Raw genomic sequence first — 22266 nt, 5'->3', positions numbered from 1 at the left:
TTGAGAGGGACCTCATATCACTTCTTCCGACCATGTGAGCACTTGCCTTGTGTAAAGTCTCCATAAAATAGTCTTTTAGGCAAAGGAGTAATGAGGAATAGGAGAAGGAAGGGGAGGAGGAAGAGGAAAATGTAGATATAAAAGAAATTTGAGGTGTGGACAAGAAAAAAAGAGGGAGCTCCAGGTGAATGATAATCTATTACATAGGTCAGACAAGTTTTCTAGTTTCAGGTCTCTATTTTCTCAATAACTTATGAAGTGAGATCTTTTGTTGAGAGAGTAGGGGCAGGGTAGTATAGGAAGCCTAGGGAGAAAAAAGAAAGTTTAGAACTACCACTCCTGGGAGTAGAACAGTCAACTGAGGAGGAGAAAAGGGATTGCTTTAGTGTAATCAGAATCCCGTTGAGATTAGATAACATAAACTTGTAGTGGATCCTGTCCGTTTCAATCAACTCCCAAATGTGAGTAGCAGTGTAGGAACAACGTAGGGTTGAGGTTTGACAAGGGAGAGTACAGGAGAGTGTAAGGTTGACTACAGAGTCAAGACTGAAAAGTACGGAAATTGAAGGTGGAGCAGGGATAAAGTTTTTTACATGTAGCCAAACTCCTAGACAGGGTTGCTGACTTTTGCTGGCTCGATTTCTTCCAGTGACTTCTCAGCTTCATTCAGTTGGTTTCCCCATAATATACAAACTGTACCGATATTCTTTTAACTACCACATTCAATGGCCTTGCCTCAGACCATATTTACCCTTTCAGATTCTATTGACACTGTCAACTACCCCTTCCTCCTACATACTATTTCTTCCCAAGGCTTCCAAGACCTTTGTTCCCTCTTGCTTGTTCTCCTACATGTAAGACTATTTTTTCTCCATCACCTTTCCTGAATCCTCCTTTTCCCACCAACTAAGCATGGCTGGTTTTCTAGATTCTGTTCTGGGCCCTCTTATTTTATCTTTTTGCCAATTCTACCTCCAAAAATCTTTCACAACTGTCTCCTTCTCTTCATTCACACAATCACTCCCTTCGCTTGCATCTTGTCATCTCCAAGCCTTCTAATTTGTCTTCCTGCCACCAGTCTCCCTCCTGTCCAATCTAATCCATAGTAATTGATAATACTAAATTATCTAATCTAATTATTAGATTATTTAGATTATTAGATCTGACTCTGTCAACCTCTTATTCAAAAATACAAACTCAACAGTCTGGCATTTAAAGATCATCACAATCCACCCTCCTCGCCAATCTCATTTCATTTTACTTTTCTTTACATTCTCTTTCTTCTAATCAGACAAGTTTTGTAGCTCCTGCCAAACTCAAAATTATAGCTTCCCCATCCATGCCTTTGCAGGTCTAGGATGTAATCATTCTTATTTCTACCTTGTAGAATTCCTGCATTATTTTAAAGCAAAATTCACCTCCCATTATATTTTGAAGTTATTCTTGAATTAATTTGTATAACCTTGCATCTACTTCATATTACTTAATTGTATACATGTTTTATACATTTTCCTCCTATCCTCATCAGAATGTAAGTTTATAGAGGGAAGGGACTTTTTTTGTCATTGTATGCTCTACACCAAAAACAATACCTTACAAATACTAGGTGCTTAATAAATTTGCTTTAAGTTCACTTGAATTCCTGATCCTCAGTCTAGTACACTACCCATTATGCTATACTATCTCTCAATGGTGATATTAAAGAACAAACTTTTTAAAAGAGTTCTATTTGATTTAACCTGACTTATTCTCCTTATGGGTCCTTGATACTCATTCTTAAGAAATCATTGTGGACTTCTAAAGGGTTCTGAAGTTGGAATTGAGGAATGAAGTCATTGAACAAGAGATGAATGACAAAAAAATAAAAAAATAAAAAAAACCTTTTAAAAAATAAAAATTAAAAGAAAAAAAGAGATGAATGATAGTATGGCAACTAACCCATTTGGGACACAGTATTTGCACAGGTGATAATGAGATTTCTCTACGTTTGGGACTTAATAAGGGGCTAGTCCTCTTTTGTTATTTAATATTCTATTTTTATCTTTGTATCTCTGGAACTTTAGCACAGTTATGGGCACATTGTGGGTGTTTAATAAATGGTTGTTAATTGATTAGTCACTACTTAAGGAAATTTGTGATTATTAGAAGTAGTTTTGAGTTATTTACTGTCTTCCTACCTCATCTCCCAATTTCTCAAAGTTAACTGAGCATATGGCCCAGTGTAACTTCTGTATACATAAATGAATGCTGAAGATTCCAGAACACTTAGCACTTGGTAGAGATTTTTTGAGGATATTTTTTCCCTTTCTCACTTTAAAATACAGAACTTCTGTCTAGCTTCTATCACATCTCCTGGCAGAAGTCCTGGATTCCAGCAGATTCTTTTGGCAAATATTAGATACTCCACCTAATCAGAGCTTTAAAATTCTTATGAGCTCCAACTAAAACTTAAACAGGGCAGATTAATGGAAAATCAAGGATTTTAAAATTGAAAAGACATTAGAGCATTCAAATTCAAAGGGAAAAAAGAAACAAAGGCAAGGAAAAAAACTACACCCTAATGAACATTAAACATTCTAACTTTATTCAAACTTGTCTTCTCTTATTGATGGAATGCATAAGTATGTTTTGTATCTTCATGATCCATGGATACATGCTATTGCTCTTTCCCCTCATTTACTTCACATATCACTTTTTAGCATTCATACTTGTTTCTTGTAACTACATAGAATTCCCATCACATTTGTCTACCAAGTTTTTTCTTAGAAGCTTAGCCCAGGGAGCATTACTGTCTCTGCTTCTGGGCCTATTCAGTAGCTTTTGTAGACCTCTCTGGTTGCTTCTAATATTTTATTCTTATAAATAGCAGAAATAGACGTAAGAGAATTAAAGCTTTCTTATGATTGACAATTTTGTAAGTCAATTTGAGGGAAGGCAACAAGGATTCATTTCAAGATATTTTCTCCTACCATACTATAAATTTTTCCTGGAAAAGCAGTTCCCTCAATGATCTTTTAACTTAAAAACAGCTTAGTATTTTAGTTCTGCCTCTTTATGCTCCAGAGTCCATGGGCTTTGTTGGAAAGTGGAGAAGGAAATAAAGTGTTTATCCTGAGTGAGCTAGGTTAGCCTTTGGTGGTCTTTCCATCTTGGTTCTTAACCTCTGGTTCAGAAGCTAGAAAATTCTACAGTATTAAAAGGATATGCTTTGTTCATTCCCATGTCTACCACCCAGAGGACCAGGCTGGTGAGGTGTTGGCTAGGAAACCTTTCCAAGCCAATCTTGTTCCTCTTTCCCTTGAAGACTTCCCAAGGTATTGCCAGCACTTATTTTCTTCCTGTGTCCCCTCACCCACCAAGATGAGAAAAAGTGCTAGCTGGTTTACCCAAGACCCAGCAGAAACTTTTTTTAATAATATTCTGTACTGTAAATTCAGTCATTCCAACATCTCATCCTACTTTAGAGTTATTATAATCACATCTACATCATTCATTTACATCAAATTTTTGTTTAATATTGAACATCTGTTTTGCTCTTTGTTTTGCTACTGGTAGTGTTTCCATCTGAAGTATTCTTGCTTTTGTTCATTTTGTGAAGGACTCTTTTTTCCCCTCTTCCCCTCCCCATCCCTTGATCTTTATTTTTTTAATTAATTGATTTTATTTATTTTCAGTGTTCTACAATCACTACCATATAACTTAGATTTTTTCCCCCTCCCTCCTCAATCCCTCCCCAAGATGGCATACAATTTTATATAGCTTCTACACATATATTCCTATTTGTGAAGGACTCTTTAAAAAAAATCTAATATCACTGTTGATAATATGACATTTAGCAATATATCACATGTACATATGATGCTGAGTAAGTACCATGCAGACTGATGATGTTAAAGTACCCAACTAGCTCACTTACATCACAATCAATTTAATTTTATCTCATTAAATTCAAACAGGTACCATTATACAATTCATACTAAATATGAATTCCACATTATTTGGATTCAAATTAATTTCAACCTCACTGTAATTTATAGTTCCAGTGCCATGCCAAACAAATTATCAAAGAATTAGGAGAAATTAATAAAATCCATCTAAAGGAACAAAAGTTGAAGAATTCTCAAAGGAAATAGTGGGGAAAAGTGGAAAGGAAGAAGCTCTGCAAGTTCTAGGTCTCAAACTTTATGAGAAAGCAGTAATCAATAAAACTATTTGCTACTGGTAAAATAGAGAAAAGTTAACCCATTCAACTGGTTAATTACATAAGAAGCAGTAGCAACTGAATACACTAACACAATTTTTAATCAACCCAAAGACTTCAAATGCTGGAGTCACAAATCACTCATTGACCAAAAATGAAAAGAAAACTGGAATGCAGTTAGGTAGAAATTAAGTTTAGAACTATATCTCATACCACATACCACAATAAATTCCAAATGGACAAAGGATTTCGAAATAAAAGATCAAATCACAAACCAGAGAAACAGGGAAGGGAATACCTATCTCAATTACAGATAAGGGGGAGAGTTTTTGATCAAAAAAGGAATAAAACGGATTCACAGAAGACAAAATAGCCATCTTTTAATGCATAAGATTAACAAGATTTTACAGAAACAAAATTAACATAATAAAAAATTTTTTCTGGCAAATGTCTTGATAAGTTTTAAAATCCAATATATTTAGGGAACTAAATATATTTATGGGAAGCTGGCTGGCACAGTGAATAGAGCAATGGGCTTGGAATCGGGAAGACTCATCTTCAGGAGTTCAAATCTGGTCTCAGAAACTTGCTAGCTGCGTTATTCTGGACAAGTCACTCAACCTGTTTGCCTCAGTTTCATCTGTAAAATGAGCTAGAGAAGGAATTGGCAAACTGTTTCAGTATCTTTGCATGAAGAGTTGGACATGACTGAAATGGCTGAACAGCATATTTAGGAAATGGATGCAGCCATATAATAACAAGAGCCATTCATCAGGTGAAAAATGGTCAATGGCTATCCCTGAAATATCCATGAAAAAAAATACTTCACATCACTAAAAATAAAAGAAGAGTAAAAATGTTGATAGTAGTCCTTTTTGTGGTGGCAAAATATTGGAAATTGAGGAGATGCTCATCAACTGGGGAATGGTTGAACAAGCTGTGGTATATGAATGTAATGGAATACTTCTGTGCAATAAGAAATGACAAGCAGGCAGATTACAGAAAAGCCTGGAAAAACTTATACAAACTGATGCAAAGTGAAATGAGCAGAAACAAGAAAACACTGTACATAGTGACAGCAATATTGTGTGATGATCAGCTATGAATGACTTAGCTGTTCTCAGCCATACAATGATCCAAGACAATTACAAAGGATTCATGATGGAAAATGCTGTCTACATTCAGATAAAGAACTAATGGACTCTGAATGCAGACTGAAGTATACTTTTTCCACTTACTTTATTTTTTCAAAGTATTTTCCTTTCTGTTTGTTCTTTTACAACTGTGACTAACATGGAAATATGTTTCACAAGGTTGTATGGGTGTATATATATAACCTATATAAAATTGTTTACTGTTTTAGAAAAGGGGAGGGAAGGGAGGGAAGGGAGGAAAGGAGAAAAATTTGGAACTCAAAATCTTATAAAAATAAGTGCTAAAAATTGTCTATATATAACTGGGGAAAATAAACTACTATTAAACAATTAAAAAAATAAAAGAAGTACAAATTTAAAACAATTCTAAGGGTTCTACCCCATATCCTTAGATTAGCAAAGACAGCAAAAATGAACATGAAAAATTTTAGTGAGTATGCACACTAAAGCACAGTGGTAAAATTGTAATTTCATTGAACCATTATGGAAAACAATTTGGAACTAATCTCCCCAAATCAACAAATTGTGTATGCCTTTGAATATAATAATATCACTACTAGAGTTAAATCCCAAAGAGAACAAAGAAAAAGGAAAAGGAATCCACATGGACAAAAATATCTATCATAGCACTTTTTATTGTAGCAAAGACCTAGAGACAAAGTCAGCATTCAAAACAAAGTCATTCTCCATAAGTTGAGGAATGAGTGGAACAAATTTTAGTATAAGAATGCAACAGAATATTACTGTGAAAGGGATAGATTCAGAAAACTTAGAGGACTTTTGTGATACTGATACATAAGAGGATTGATACTTAGTCAATTGGGGAAAACCAGGAAAACAATTTATATGATTATAACATTGAAAAGGAAAGCAACTGAGAAAAACATTTATGAACAATTACGAGCAATTATCAACTACTACTCTAGAATACTGACAATGATTCATATTTCCTACATCTAGACAGATAGGTAGGTGTTGGACTAGAGATTCACAATGAGTCACTTCCAGACATGGTCAACATGTAGATATTTTTTTTCTCCTGACACTACATATTTATTACAACAGAGGCCTTTTATTTGGGGAATGAAAGTGGAAGATTATTTCAAGGATTTAGTGAGTAATGAAATAACATCAAAAAAGAAGAAAAAAAAGATCATCAATAAAACTAAAAAGCACAGAAGAGAACAGAAGGAGGTTCAGTGGAAGACACAGATAAATAGAGTTAAATTGGAAACAGAGAATCATAGTACCATAATCATCTTCTGTTCCTTGTATATGAAAATGTTCATATCTGCTAATGTTAACCAAATTTTATAATAAAAAGACAAGAAAAAATACTTTATCATAAAAAGATACCCCGTGTCAGGACAATAGTAACCAAAAAGGTCTATGCCTGTGTTAGATTATCCTACAAAACCAAAATGCCCAGAAATTCCATGTGTAGTAGTTATATCTGCATAATCCAACTTTAGCTAAGGATTAGAGCCTAAACTCTAACAGAACTGAACCTTTTGGTGACTATTGCAGCTAAGAATAAAATCCATTTATTTCACAATTTTGCAGTTTGAACTTTCCAGTTTTGTAACAGTTCTTTGATTCACATAATTTGTATATCTTTTAACCTTATTATTTTTTCTTTGCATTTTCCTTTTTAGGGCATTTTGAGGCTTTAGTTCTACACCTGGGGAAGAATGTTTCTCGGGACCAAGTACCCTTTTGATATTTTTGAAATGTCTCCACTAAAGTCTTATTTTGATACTTCAAACTTTAAAAGTTTTTCATATGGGCTCCTTGACACACTGAATTTCATTCATTTGAGAATCAGACTAAGTACTCAGAGGTTTATCACCAGAATACTGGCAACCAGGTGATGTGCCTACCATTAGACTGCAATTTTTTGGCCATCACAAACCACTTAGGGGGATTACAACTGTACTCCTAGAGTGAATATGAAACAAGCAAAGTAATCATTGATCAGAATGCTACATGGATCAACTGAAGTATTGTTGAAATATCTTAAACAACCTTAATTGGAATTTTAATTTTTAAACTTAATTTTGTCATAAAGCACTATTTTTAGATTTGATATATAAAAGCCTTTTGCATATTGTTTACTTTGATAATGACAAAAAAAGTATTAAAGATTCTATCTGTCCTAAGGACCTGGACATAGAACTGGGAAGGTGCTTATAGGTCATCTAGCCCAAATTCTCATTTTGCAAATGAGAAAACTGAGCTCAAAGAGATTAAGTAACTTCTAATACTACCTATGACTTGTTTCCGAGGTTATTCTTACAGAGGTAGGTCCATGGATATGACACATTGCATATTTTGTCAGATTTTTTTTTAGTGCATTAATCAGTTTTCATGTTTTTCTTCTTTTTAAAAATTCTTTGTCCTAAGGGACAGCTGTCTAGGAAGAAGGAGGAGGAAAATACGGGGAGGAAATGTAGATAATGCAAAAACAAAAAATATCAGTAAAAATCTATTTTTAAAACCTTAATGAGTTCTTTCCAGTCACATACCACATTCTGGGCAATATGCACTTTTCATTTAATTTTTTAAAAATCTAGTGTGAATGATTAGAAGTATTGTTACGAATGATTCCAGATCTTATTGAAAAGTGTTTTGCGTGTTTGTGTAACAACAAAATTAATATAATGTCCTTTGCCAGTTGGCACAGTTGAAGTATTTCATCAATATAAGGAAAACTCCTTTTGTTTGGATGCTGCTCTGGACATTCTATATAATATTAGTGAACACCTTAGGTAGGTATGTGTATATGGTAGGAAAAATATCTACCATTGATCTCTTACCACGAACTGGAGTATTTTCCCACCCTAAAATCTATCAAAACAGTCCTCAATTGGCTTAGGGAACTAAGGTTTTGGCCATTGCCACAATTCTTGGTAACCTAATGGTATAAAAGATACCTGCTCACATGGAGTCAAGGCCCTCCAGACTTGGCAAATCACACTTTGCCCTGCTGACCAGACACATATCTGTATGAATAGAAAGAGGTGAGGCCTCAACTAGCTGAGCTACGTGCTTCATTGTTCTTGAGTATTTTCTCCATTCTATAGCTAAGTAAACTGCTTTTTGTTAATTGATGATCTTCAGGTATCCTATTTCATTCCAGTTATGAACCTGAAGCACCAGACTGTCATGAATCAGGCCCAGCCCACTAGACTGCCCTCATTTTTAAAGCTTCAATTGGTGCTAAAACTCAGTCGATCATAAAATTATTTCTGTCAAACCTGTCCAGTCCTGTATGATTTAAATACACGTGAGGCACTTTGCTTACCATGAGACACAAAGGCTGCACTTCATTTTGTGGAAACCTGCTGTTTTGAAATTAATAAATATTGTCAGTTGTATGACTGTGAAGATATAGTCTGCTCCAGAAAACTGTCTGTGTCTTCCTGTTCTCCTCCCATTTTCATCATTTTCCTCAACCTGTCATTCAAGACACTCCATACTCTGGCACACTTCTATCATCTCAACCTTACTGAATATTAACTCCTTCCTTCATGCCCTGTCCCACCCAGTTGAACTGGCTGGCTAGCTGTTTCCCAAACATGAGATTCCTATCTCTGTGTCTTCTTCCCATAAATGATTCCCCCATGTCTGGTATATATTCCCTCAGCCCCATTTCATAGAATCTCTGCTTTCCATCAAAACACAGTTAAGGTGCCACCTCCTACTTGAGGTATTTCCTGTTCTCAATGCTCTCTCCCTACTGAGATTTTTTTTTAAATTTTGTATTTACTTATATGCATATCGGTTGTATCCACCCAGTAGAGTGTAATCTCCTTTAGACTAGAGGATGTTGAATGTTTATATTTGTTCCCACTAGGCTTAACACAGTGTTTTCATGCTTAATAAGTTGCTTAATGCAACTAAATTTGTATGTAAATCATTTTAAATAAGGACATTTTGGAGATAAGAAAGTAGGCATATATGTAGACATAAATAGTTACTGCTGTTGCCTTTGTGGGAAAAACTATTTGCTGCTACTGACTTTTCCCATTCTTTGGGATGGGTCCATCTCTGCCACGCTACCACTATCACAACTCATAGAAAAGAACTACACACACTAAGAAGCATTTTGCATTCATGTATTGTTTTTGTTCAGTTGTTTCAGTCATGTTCAACTCCTTGTTGATCCCATTTGGGGTTTCCTTGGCAAAGATACTGGAGTGCTTTGCTATTTCCTTCTCCAGCTGATTTTAGAGATGAGAAAACTGAGGCAAACGGGGTTAAGTAACTTACTTGCCCAGGGTCACACAACTAGTAAGTGTCTGAGGACAAATATGAACTCAGGAAGATGAGTCTTCCTGATTCCCTGTGCAGTGCTTGATACACTTTACCATTCAGCTGCCCCATCCATGTGGTTACCATGGTCAAAAAACTGTCTAACCTCAGGATCAGCCTTCTATAATAAGAAGGCTTTAGCTATAGCTAAACTGGTCTTCAGATAGTATACTCCAGGGAAGCAGCTGAATAGAATGCTTGTGAAGGATCATGGGCTTATAACTCTAGAGATGGTAGGGGCTTTGGATCTAGTTCCATTTTCTCATTTTGCAGATGAGAAACTGTGGTCCATAGAGGTTATATTATTTGCCCAAGTTCACACAGATGATAATGAATCAAATTTTGAACTTTTGACTCTAGATCTAGGACTCTGTCCAATGTACCATGCTGATTCAGATTGTGGAAAGCTTGGGACACCAGGCTCAGAAGTTTCTACTTTATTCACTAGATAATGAGGAGCCACTACTTTGGGCATGATCACCTCCATTTTTTTAAAACAGATGAGTAACCTTCAGGAAAGTTAAATAACTTGCTCATGGTCACATAGATATTAAGTAGTGATCCAAATCCAATATTCTTCCCACTGCCAATCTTGCATAAAAGAACATAATAATGTTTTTATTTTCAAAAGTATCCCTCTGAGTTAAAGGCTATATGTTTTAGAAAGAAAAGTGCAAATAGAGTGAACAGTCTCAAAAAGAAAATGTCATTAAGCAAGGGTAAACAATAACTATCAATAGAAATTTGAAAATAAGATTTGTCTCAGAGAAGCCTTAATATGTACTGAGAGAACCATTACATTTTTTCAGTTTAACTATGGAACCAATTCTTTCAGTTTGGTGATTTTATATGAATTATTTATCATTCATTTCCAATACTTAGAATTTAGTAATTGTTTCTATCTGTATTTTATTGTTTTAGAAAGTTTTGATTTTATGTGTTATGTAACATGAATTATATATATTGTTATGGCCTTTTGTCTGGTGGTCTTCTTCCTCTTAGCTTTAATATAGTATGTAATGTCAATCGCTGTTGGTCAATCAGCAAATCTGAAAATCATTTGAAGTCTCAGAGATTTGTAAGCTTCCAGTAAGATTAAGAGCTGAAAGGACTATAGAGGTTATCAAGTCAAAATTTCTCATTTAACAGACAAGGGTACTGGGGATCATAAAAATTAAGTGAATTCCTCAATATCACACAACTAGTAAGTGACAGGGCCAGGATTTGAACTCAGGTCCTCTGACTCTAAATTCAGTGCTTTCTTTCCTCTTCTATGTTACTGTTCCCTCAAAGAAAGACCTCTCAGAATAATTTCATCCTTTTCAAAAATTTTCTCCAACAAAAAACAGTTAAATGAATTCTTATGACAAAATTCAGTTTGTGATTTATTTTCTCTGTTGATACCTTAATCCCGCAGATCTTCTTATCACCAAATAGGCATCAACAGCATAGCAAAACAGCCACCAGAAGCAGGCACTATATAACAGTTGGATCCACATCTACGTTAGGGAGGAAAAAGCATACATCAACTCGCCTGAAAACATTCACCAGATTCCCTGACCATCCGTGAAATGAAACATGAGAAGTTCACTTCCTTTGACATTATTAATTCAACACATGAATGCATTCAGTTAGACATGTGGCTGTAGTTTTTGCAATGAAAGAAGGATATTTGTCTTGTGATACATTGTTCCCTGTACTCAACTGGATGTGTTTAAATAGCTTCATTTCCTTTAACATTTTTCCACAGTGTGGATAAAGTACATGGCAAAATGTGCTAAGGTTAAACTATAGGAAGATCTCCTAGGAGTTTATAAATTGGAGCTTTTTTCTTCTATCTGATCAGTGGAGAAATGCTTAGGAAACATACCTCAATATGATGGAAAGGAACTATTTAAAAAACACCAACAGTAACAGGTCCCTAGTGTGAGGTAAAAACATTCATTCAGTTATAACAGAAAAGTTTTGGGGGCAGGCAGTAAGAAAGGATTTGCCTCCTCTTGAAGGCAACAGAGTCTTTTGTTAAGTGAAAATAGAACCAAAGTAATTTCCCTCTCTCTGTTAATTCTTTGAGGGAGGTGTCTGGACATGTAATTTCTTTGGTTCGGAGAACTCCCAGTAAAGAAGTTACCTCCACTGACGCATGTCGGCAACTCTTCAGTAACTTTTATGGTCTTAGTTGGGTAGAAAGGTTAGGTAACTTACTCATGGTGACACAATCGGGACCTTCAGAGGAATCACTTGATTTTCTTGTCTCCAAGGTTATCCACTAAACCATACTCTCTCTTCTCTGTCTATGATTCATTAATTGACAGCACTAAAGCTTTGAAGTTCACTTTGTTTTATTGAGTGCAAGAGTAGCCATAATTCGAAAAACTCGGCATAAAAGTCCTTTGCTATCTCTACCAATAGAGGATTTTATGGCAGGACATAGATAAGCACTGCTCAGGATGAGAAGGCATGAAAATACTTACATGGATCACAGATGGATTGAAATATTGAAGTATTAGGTCAAGACATATTTTGATCATAATGAATGAATCACATTTAGAATTAAGATATCTCAGGAACCACTCCTCTCCTGTTGTGTCTTCCATTACATTCCATACTGTATAAATATGTGTACATGTGTGTATGCTTGAGTGCATGTGGGGTGGAGGCAGTCAGAATAAAGTAAAAGGTAGGAAGAGGGAATGGGGGGTAATGAGAGAAATACTTACTGCACTTCCTACACAGAAAGCAGCAGGCCACACATCTGTTCCATTCACCACTGAGATATTTCCAATGAAATCTGGAAATCCTAACCACACTGTAGACCTGAATATGATACCTAAGGGAAGAATAAACTGACCTTCTAAGTCTGTAATTCCAATTAGATTTGCATGCTTACCTGTAGCTATGTTTTAAGACAGACGAATACGCACACACATACAAACAGAATGCAATAGCTAAAAAAGTTTGTTCATCTGATAGAAGAACCTCAGTGCTTAGTTACAAAGTATCTTAACCTATTTTAGAAAAAGGCAAAGAAGTCATTTTTTCTGCTTTCTCTATTGTGTTGGTTCACTACCAAAAATTGATGCATTTTTGACTTCTTTATTAAGCATTAGCCATAAAAATATCTATTGTAGGAAAAAATAAATCTGAAATAATAAAAGCTATTATTTCATCTTTTAAATATAATTAAGTTGATTAGCTATATTTCTCTATAAAAAGATAATGACAATGTTGCATTTTAAATGTTCCTTTATTATATTTATAAAATAATGGTTTTGTTACTTTCCTCAAATACTTTTAAAAACTGACCAACTTTATTAGATGATATGACTTGTTCACAAACATATCTTTATATAGCACTTAAATAGGTAACCAACAATAAAAGACCGGTCACAACGTAACCAAAGTTAGTTGTTGCTTTTTTTGAAGAGGGGCTGCTGAGATACTTTCTTTCTGATATCCAGTCATTTCTAAAAATTAAAAAAGTTTTATTTTTTATTAGAATACTATATACTGGCATAGTAAGTAGAAAGCTGCCCTTGGAATCAGGAAGATGTGAGTTCAATTCCCATGTGAGTCACCTGGCTTAGTGACACTTAAGCAAGTCTTTTAATGTCTCAGTGCCTCTTTAGGCACCTACTATGTGCCAAGCACATAGGTACTTGGGATACAAAAATAAAAATAAAGAAGTTTAGAGTTTGTCAGGGAGATAGCGTACACACACACACACACACACACACACACACACACACACACACACACACTAAATATCAGATAACTGTAGGCAGAATGGGATGGGAATGGAAGGCACTACTAGCTGGGAAATCAGGAAACATTTCATGTAAATGGTGGTGCCTGAACTGAGTGAGTTTTAAAGGAAACTGGGGATTCCTAGATGTAGAGGTTAGGAGGAAATACATTCTGGTTACATGGCATAGCCATTGCAAAGGTACGAAGATGGGAAAAAGCAAGAAGGCTAGACTGGTAAGGTATATGAAGGGGAGTGATTTACAATAAAATGGAAAGGTGGGTTGGAGCCAGGTTGTAAGGAGCTTTATATAACATACTGAGGATTTTATATTTGATCCTAAAGGTAAAACAAGCTAATATAACTTTGGCTTGTGTGGAAATTGGAACTGGAGAAAGGAAAAACTGGAGATGGGAAGATCAATTAAGAGACTATTGCAGTGCTTCAGGCCAGAGATGATAAGAGCTTGAACTAAGATGGTGAAAGAGAGAAATGATTATTAAATGACAAATTTTTGGGGAGATCCAGGGTGTTTTCCCTTTTTATTTCCTCATTTTCTACTAGGTCAAGCCAGCACCTGAAGGGCATTGAATTGATTTTCTCCTCAATCATGTTCAGACCCCACTCAAGTGGAAAAGCCAATTTTGCTCTACTCAGGCTGGGGAGTAGGGTGGAGAGAAGGTGTAGATCCTTTGTCTATTTTGCCCAAGGCTGGGGGTGGTCTGGGAGCAAGTGATCAAAGCCACACCCCCCAGTCCCTCATCAGAGTAAACCTACCTCTCATTATAATATTCATTCTCTCATTACTTATTAACTAATCACAGCTGGTTGCTACCCTCAGGAACACTAACTCTTCCAAGGGAATGTAAGTGTTGAGTGGGTTTCAGAGAGGTCCTTTGGTTCATGAGAGATGGCCAAATGACCATTCTTTTGTTAATTATTTTTTTAATTTGTTAATTATTTAGCATAATTAATTACCCAGAAACTTTCTTGAACTTTTCATATGTTACATGAGCCTGTGAATAGTGAGAAGGGATCAGATATAAGCCATGCTGTGGTAGTTGTGAAAATGGCAACTAATTTGATTTTTGGGCTGATGTTATGGTCTGACCCTTGACCTTGTCACCTCCCACAATTGATCCACTTCCATGATGGAGAATTCTAACTATAACACCCTTTTATTCTACCTCTTCCTGTGCCTGTTCTTTGTCCTTACGCAGACCTTGAGTTCCTCCAGCCTTCTGTGCTCTCCAAGGCCCTTAACTCTTAACTTTAAACCTTTAAAGGTTTCCCTTTCTCCCATTCTGATATTGAACCTATAGTGAACCAGTTCAACTTTTTATAGTTCCCTATTTTCAAATCCCTTTATAGGGATTGCAAGATCAAGAATGTAACCATCCTTGATTATGCAGAGACAGAATGAGGTTCATGGTCATGGGAACTGAGGAGACTGAGGTACTGGGAGGATAAAGAGTTAAAAGGAACTTCAATGTGCATTTATTATTTGTTAAAATCCACTAATACAAAAGGCAGGAATTGGAGTAGACAAGAATACTGTGAAGCAGGTCCTGAACTCTTTGGGGAAAAAAGTAGACTAGATTTAGGACTAATAGACAAAGTCCCCAGGATCTAGATCATATGATAAATTTGGAGAGAGGCAACCACAAAAGAGGAGAAATTGTTAAGTGATGGAAAGAAGAAAATGGAAATGGGGAATAAGGACTTCTGACTTTTCTTCCAGTACCACTATGTCAGGGGCAGTAGAGAAGCAGGCAAATTAAGGTGCTATATTGCAGAGCAAGATAGGTGGAGAGACTTTGCTATACAAAGGAAATCCTAAACCCAGTCCAAAAACAACAAACAAAAACTTTTTACAATATGATACCATCACCTTTTGCTCATGCAGTGCCTTGTACTTTTAAAAATAGTAGATAATGAGATATATTTTCTCATTTGATATAACAAATTGGAGAAGTGTCATTTCCCTTGCTTTACACATAAAGAGTTTGAGGCCCAGAGAGGTTGTCACTTTTCTACAATTACACAGGAGTTTTCTGACTCATATTGTAGTGGGTTTCATGGTAACACAAATTCCTTTTATTTCTTAGAGCTAAAAGAACATGCACATACTATCTAACTCTTTAAAACTGTTTTATATTTTAAAATTTCTACTGATAGCTTTTGTTTTTAGATCACTTTCATTCTAAATGAATCCCTCCTTTCTCCACCTAAGTTATCCCTTGTAACAAAGACTAAAAAAGAAAAAATGAATAAAAACTCTTCAGCAAAATTGCATCAATTCAACCTGATAATGCATGTAATGTTTCAAACTTCCAAATAAGGGAGGGAGGTGAATTTTATCTCCTCCTCTGAGTCAATCCAAACAGATTTTGTTTAATTTAGAAGTTTAAGACTATAAAAACTCATGTACAACTAAGTGACTTTTCTAAAGTTATAAAGAAAAATCACAATGAAAAGTCTAATGAATTCTGTCCATTAAGTTGAATAAACCAAACCTTTCATTCCAAGTATATATGACTGCTCTCCTTCTTTCACTTCGAATTGTTTCTTCTCACCAGACCTCTTGAAGTTTAAAAGGACATTACTGAAACCTAAGCTTACAGAATCAATGGGAAAAACTGGAGAGCATGGCCACTACTCCACTTACCAAAAAACTCAGAGGTTGGCAACTGGAGTGTACTGCCCCTGGAATGGAGCAAGGGGCAAGCCAAACATTCTAATGCCCTCTTCTTTTAACATAAAACATTTACTTATAGCCTCCTGACTTTAGGCATGATCAGCAATACCTGGTTCATAATTCAGTAATTATGTCAATTCAGTTCAGCAAGCAGTTATTAAGGGTCTGCTAGGGGCTAGGACCAGGCATTTATAAATCATACTACAAATCACATTTCCCCCTACAAGAACAATAACTTGAAAATAAATTCTAACTATGCTGATCTTGCATCCTTGTATTGATCATCCAGGACAAAGAAATAAAAAATAAAAATTACTTGCCTCCTTCTGGCCCAGAGTTAAGTGAGGAAGAATTCTCTCATTCCTCCATTTCATCCTGACTGACTGAAAAGCAGCCTCCAGATTGTGCTTTGAGATCACCCCCAAAAGTAACTTCCCTTTAACTCCTAGGAGCAGGTGGTGAACCCCACAGACCCCTCTTTACCTAGACAGCCCAGGAGATCACAGGCAGAAATGAAGAGCAGGATGGTGGCAGAGGAAGTTTGGGGGAGCTTCTTGGGCCCCTGGTTCCTCTTGGGGAGGAGCTGTAAGATGCTGAGAAGCAAGTTGAAGGAGGCACTCCCAAGGCACACCCCATTAAATACATGGGGCTGGAAAGCCAGCACCAGCTGTGTGGCTGCATCCCGGTTGGGACAGCAGAAGGTCTCGAGCCTGGGAGATGCCATGGAAAAGTTCAGCCTGTAGTATGTGCTGAGATCTATGGCCCGTATGCTTAATCCAGAGCCGGGGAGGTCTCCTCATCCCCCACAGATCCCTGGCCTCAGGGATTAGATCATGTGCTGGCCAAGGAAAGATCATGTGGGCTGCAGCTCAGGCTAAAGCCCCCTGGAGCTGACTTTCTTCTCTCTCAGAAACTACCTCTAAAGGGTCTCCAGTCATGTGAAACTTTTCCCTTCTAAACATTTTTGAAAAAATACTATTAAGGGCTTGCCTAACAAAATTCCTGATAGAAAGCACCCACAGGAGAAGTAGTAAATGGGTAGGTAGAACTTTGCAGTCTCATTAAGGAAAGCCAAGCTTTGAATTCATTCACCAAGGTCTTTTCTTAAAGCTTAGTGTAAAAAAAAATATATAGCCTCTCACTTTCCTTTTTCATCTCTAAAGGATCTAACAAGGGATTCACCGAGATGGGGTGGATTAAAAAGTGATCTCAGAGTTAGGAAGAGCTGGGTGTTTCTAGTCCTGCCTTCTCCACATACTAACTGTGACTGAGGGCAAGGCATTAACCTCTCAGTACCCGTTGCAGTATCCCTTTAAATACAAAAGTCATAGAACAATTGCTGATCTGTATTGATTGAGGGAGTTTCCTTACTGGGAAGTCCCTAGTGTGATGAAATCACAGGTCTTGACAAAAATAAAGTCCTAGTAAAGATGACATATAGCAATTACTCCTCTGCTTTAGGTTTAGTTAAGTCACTTTGCCATGGTTGATAAGCTGTGATTGACCATCAAGTAAAAAGTGGCTGTCATTTTTCTTTAACCTCCACCCTAGAAATTAGTTTCCTCTCAAGAGAGGGCTTTTAACTTTCACAGCCTCCAACTAAGACTTGTCTATAAAACTAAATTCAAAAATGATTTTCAAGAAAGTGTCCAAATTGGACATCAGCTATTTTCAATATGGAACAATGAATGTATTTTTCTGAACAATCTTACTACATTTCAGGATCAGATGTTTAAAAACAAGGGGGTTCACTTTTTAAATTTTTAATGGCTTTACAAATAAAATTTCAAATTTGAATTGCAATGGATTTCACCTTGGGATGACATGGATGAGAGTGGCACAGAATGGACAAACATGGATGGGTTGAGGTCTACATCTTTAGAGGAAATTCCTTAATCAATGAGATCAAAAATCCATTTTAGAATTCAGTGTGAAATACTAAATCTTTTGATGCAAAAAATCTGTGATGTATGTAATTTTAATGGTGAAGACTGACCCCATGAAAGCGGTGACAAAATTCACCTTCTCTGGGCATCTAGGTAGCACAGTGAGTAGAACATAGGCCCTGGAGTCAGGAGGGCCTGAGTTCAAATTTGGCATCAGACACTTGACACACTTTCTAGGTGTGTCACATTGGGCAAAAAAATTCACCTTCTTCCTTTTCTGCACAAGTGGAGGGTCTATGGGTGTGGAATTCTGTATATGCTGAGAGATTGGTTTGATGTGTGGGTTGTTTTTTGTAGAGCTGCTTTTTTCCCCTCTTTTTTCTCTTTCTTTTAAAATCTTTACTTCCAGGGACAGCTCATTCCATATAGTAGAGGAGGAATAGAATTGGAAAATAATATGATGTAAAAACAAAAGCTACCAATAAAAATATTCTTAAATATACATAAAAATAAACTAGAAACAGTCTTAAAGTAGATTTAGAATTGTATTTCTTATCACTGCTACATCCTGTGCCTCTGTGTGACCTTAGTTAAGTCCTTTAATCTTACTTTCCTGACTTTCCCAATCTGTAAAATAAGAATTTGGATAAAATCATCTCTAAAGCTGATCCAGTTCTACACATCCTTACTTGTTGTAGTTAAGTCGTTGCAGTCTTTTCAGACTCTTTGTGACCCCATTCGGGGCTTTCTTGGTAAAGATACTGGAGTGGTTTGCCATTTCCTTCTCCAGTTCATTTCACAGATGTGGAAACTGAGGCAAGCAGGGATAAATGATTTGGCCAGAGTCAATTCTGTTATGCAGTATAAATTGATACTTTAAACATTGGGACTTTTCTTTCCCAATATATCAGTCTGTAGAAACATAAGGAAAATATTAGCTTTCTCTTCACCACCTATTTTGGAAGTTTGTCAGGACACTACTTCTACCCAATTTTAAGGGCCAGAAGAATTATTTGTAGAACAGCAAGCTCCACTTCCTAAATAATTTAATTTGGTCCATTCTATGCTCACTTTTTTATATCTCCACCTAAGCAATTTCACCTGTTATGCAACTTTAACTGAGAGCCAGATGGTTAGAATTTGTGCTCCTTTCGCTTCACCAGTACAGTGGAGTGGATTTCCTGTTGGGTTAGTGGGATAGTTTAATGATACAATAGACTACAAACCCTGACACAACTTCAAAAGAATTAGGGCCTGGCAAAAGTTTGTAAACCTACTCTGTTCAGGTTGCAACTCTTAGAAACAAAATCCCCAAATGTCTAAAACTAGGCTACAATTATCCACTTGCAAAAATCATGAAAATCATTACCATGACCAAATGAAACTGCTTTCCAAAATGTGATTTGCTCATCATTTTCTGAAAACATAAAATCCAGGTTCATTGCTCTCAACATTCCCTGCCAGTTGTTTTTTCCTTTTTTGGTTTATTGAATTGATTTTCCCTTTGACTTCCTCAAAGGTTAAAGTACTAGGTTTGGTTTAAATGTGTAGTAGGACTTGCCTGCTTTAATAAAGGAGGTTAAAATGGGTCATCCATGGAAAATTTCAGATGCTTCTTAGGAAGCCCTGATGCAGCAGCAGACTGAGTCTTTGTCCTTTGACAGCTATACTTCCTTATTTTCCCTGACCCTGGATCCTCAGTTCCCCATTGGAGTAAGGGTCAGTAGCAGGTCATGTCTTTATCCCACCCTTCCTCATTCTCTGGTTTCCATATTGAAATCTTAAGATCATTTATCAAAATATCAACAGTTAAACAATTTGGATTTTGGGGTATGTGGAAAGAAAGCTACCTCATAAAGACTGTGCTTTTAAATTGATATGCATCATATCTCCTAAGGTTATCAATATTCTGAGAAGCAGTGTAAGCTGCTACAGGGATTCTTTTTTTTTCCCCTCACACTAGCCACTTTATTTTTTTCTTTTTCTTTTAATTTTTAGTTTATGGAATAAAATAAACATTTTATTCCATAACACAGTACAATAAAAAGGATGATTGCATATGAAACGGCAAATCTGTCATGTAGAATCTGCTATTCCTTCTAAATATACCAAGTTGTATTGTATATGTTTAAATTATATTTAGTTGCATATAAATTTATTTTTTTATTTTTTTCTTCCAGCTTCTCTGTCCCTGCCACACCCTAGAGATGGCTACTATTATATAGAAATAGGCATATATGTGTGTGTTTGCATATACACATGTGTAAAATTATTCTATACATACTTCTATTTATCAGTTCTTTCTCTCTACATAGATAGCTTAATTTAAACATTTATTTATTAATTTAGAAATATTTCAGAAGGTTCCTCAACTCAGATGGGGGGGAAATTATATCAATTTTTGCTAACCACTAATGAAATTTGGCATTTTATTAATTATAAATTTTCTTTTAAAGAAAAAAACAAACAAACCCACTATTATTCTTAGAAGAGGTCTAATGATTTACCAGACTGCCAAAGGGGTCCATGAACCATGCACAAAACAGAATAAGAACTTTTGGCCTAATGGTTAGAGGAATGGCCTTCATGAAGACACAAATTCAGATTTTCCTCTGACACATACTGTGTGATCTTAGGCAAGTTAACTTCTGAGAGTTCCTAAGCAAGACATTATGTAAGTTACAGAAAAGATACTAATCTGCATAGATGGTAGGAGGATCTAAGTTGGGAGTTTGCCTCAGAGGTCTAACACCTCCCTCCTACCCCCAAAATCATCCTAAGAGTGGAGACAAATGCCTAATCACAATTAACTCTGTTGTGAGTATTAAAGGAACAAAAAGCTTTTAAGTAAAAATTGCATGTGATATTAATTTGGAAAATGAGAGAGAGAGAGAGAGAGATTGGTTTGCCCTACCTCATCAATCCTACATTCAATTGACCTGTTCTGTTTTTGACTTGGGCCAATTGGACCCTTTTTAGGCTATTTGGTGGTCTCCTGCTTCTAAGAACTCACCATGTTAATGCCAGGCCAAGTGTGGACACTCAATCAACCTGGCCCATTGTGCTCAGAACTTCTAAGTTTATTGATACAACAACCTCAATTTCCCCAGTAGCAGAGTTTACAGGAATGTGCCATTATACCTGGAGAAACTTTTCTTTTAAAGTGATTAAGTTATAAAAATTACGTAAAACTCTTAGAAAATTGAAGAAAATTCTTTTCAAATAGTGAAAATGTAAATATGTCTTAAAACGGTAAAAACTTTTAAAAAAATTGGCATGTGAAATAAATCAGCTAGTAATAATTCAGTAAAAGTATATTACTAGGACACTTAAGGTAGTGATATGTCACAAGAGGTCCTAGAGAAGCCCAACTTTCCCACAAATACCTCAGAAAAAAAAAATGTGAGAATGGTGCCAGGTCCTGGAAAAATATCTCAGTTCAAGAACTGAGGCTATTATTGTGCTAAACTGAAGAAAACTCTGAATATTGTAAGGGTAGGGTCAAAACCATTGCACTCCATTTTAGCCGAGATATCTTAACAAGGTGAAAATACATTTCATTCATTCAATCAATCATCAGTCTTAAGACTAAGTGAGAAAAGTCTTTCAAAACTATTTGACAAAGGGAAATAATGCCAGAGAAGAGGCCTCTTCTAATTGGCTAGGGGTTTCATTACACTCTCTGGAACTGTATATAAGTCCTAGAATGGACGAATTCCAGAAATTGAAGCTGGTATGAATTTCTCTCTTAAGAAGGAACTAACTAGGTTGGGGGAGGGAAGAAATATCTCAGTCTTGTCTGAGTCTCCCCCTATTCCCTTTGAATGGAAAAGCATCTTCTAGCTTAGAAGAGTCCATAGGATGCTGAACTTTCTATCTTCCCATCCGTGTCCTAAATAGAGCAAATATGAGGGTAGCTGTGTCTGTGGGGCTTCTAGATGGCACAGTGGAGAGAGTACCTAGCCTGGAGTCAGGAAGACCTGAATTCAAACCCAGGCTCAGACACTTACTTGTGTGACCCTGGCAAATCACTTAACTCTATTTGCCTCAGTTCCTTATTTGTAACATGAGCTGGTGAAGGAAATGGCAAACTAATGCAATATCTTTGCCAATAAAACCCCAAAAGAGGTCGCAAAGAGTCTGAAAAGAGTGAAACAATTCAACAATAACAACAAAGTGTCTGTATCTACAAGGATCCTGGAAATAAGGCTACCACATCTAAGAATAACTTCCTAAATGCTCCACAAATGAAAGAAAAGAACTTCCAG

The 22266-nt window shown here is 36.2% G+C and overlaps 1 protein-coding gene across 2 annotated transcripts in view; it reads right to left on the bottom strand.

Annotated features, from left to right (window-relative positions):
- The window catches only part of GPR143 (G protein-coupled receptor 143), a 59833-nt gene extending 42718 nt beyond the window's left edge, over positions 1 to 17115 (bottom strand). For both annotated transcript variants that reach the window (XM_072614419.1, XM_072614420.1), the window contains exons 1-3: positions 16596 to 17115; positions 12390 to 12499; positions 11074 to 11168 (exon numbers count right to left, since the gene is read on the bottom strand). In XM_072614419.1, the coding sequence (XP_072470520.1) occupies positions 11074 to 11168; positions 12390 to 12499; positions 16596 to 16836 (446 nt within the window). In that variant the 5' untranslated portion in view covers positions 16837 to 17115. The remainder of the gene's footprint in view (positions 1 to 11073; positions 11169 to 12389; positions 12500 to 16595) is intronic.
- Between the last annotated feature and the right edge of the window lie 5151 nt (positions 17116 to 22266).

This window comes from Notamacropus eugenii, chromosome 5, assembly GCF_028372415.1.
Source record: "Notamacropus eugenii isolate mMacEug1 chromosome 5, mMacEug1.pri_v2, whole genome shotgun sequence".
Taxonomy (NCBI): domain Eukaryota; kingdom Metazoa; phylum Chordata; class Mammalia; order Diprotodontia; family Macropodidae; genus Notamacropus; species Notamacropus eugenii.
This window is presented reverse-complemented; position numbering and strand designations above follow the sequence as displayed.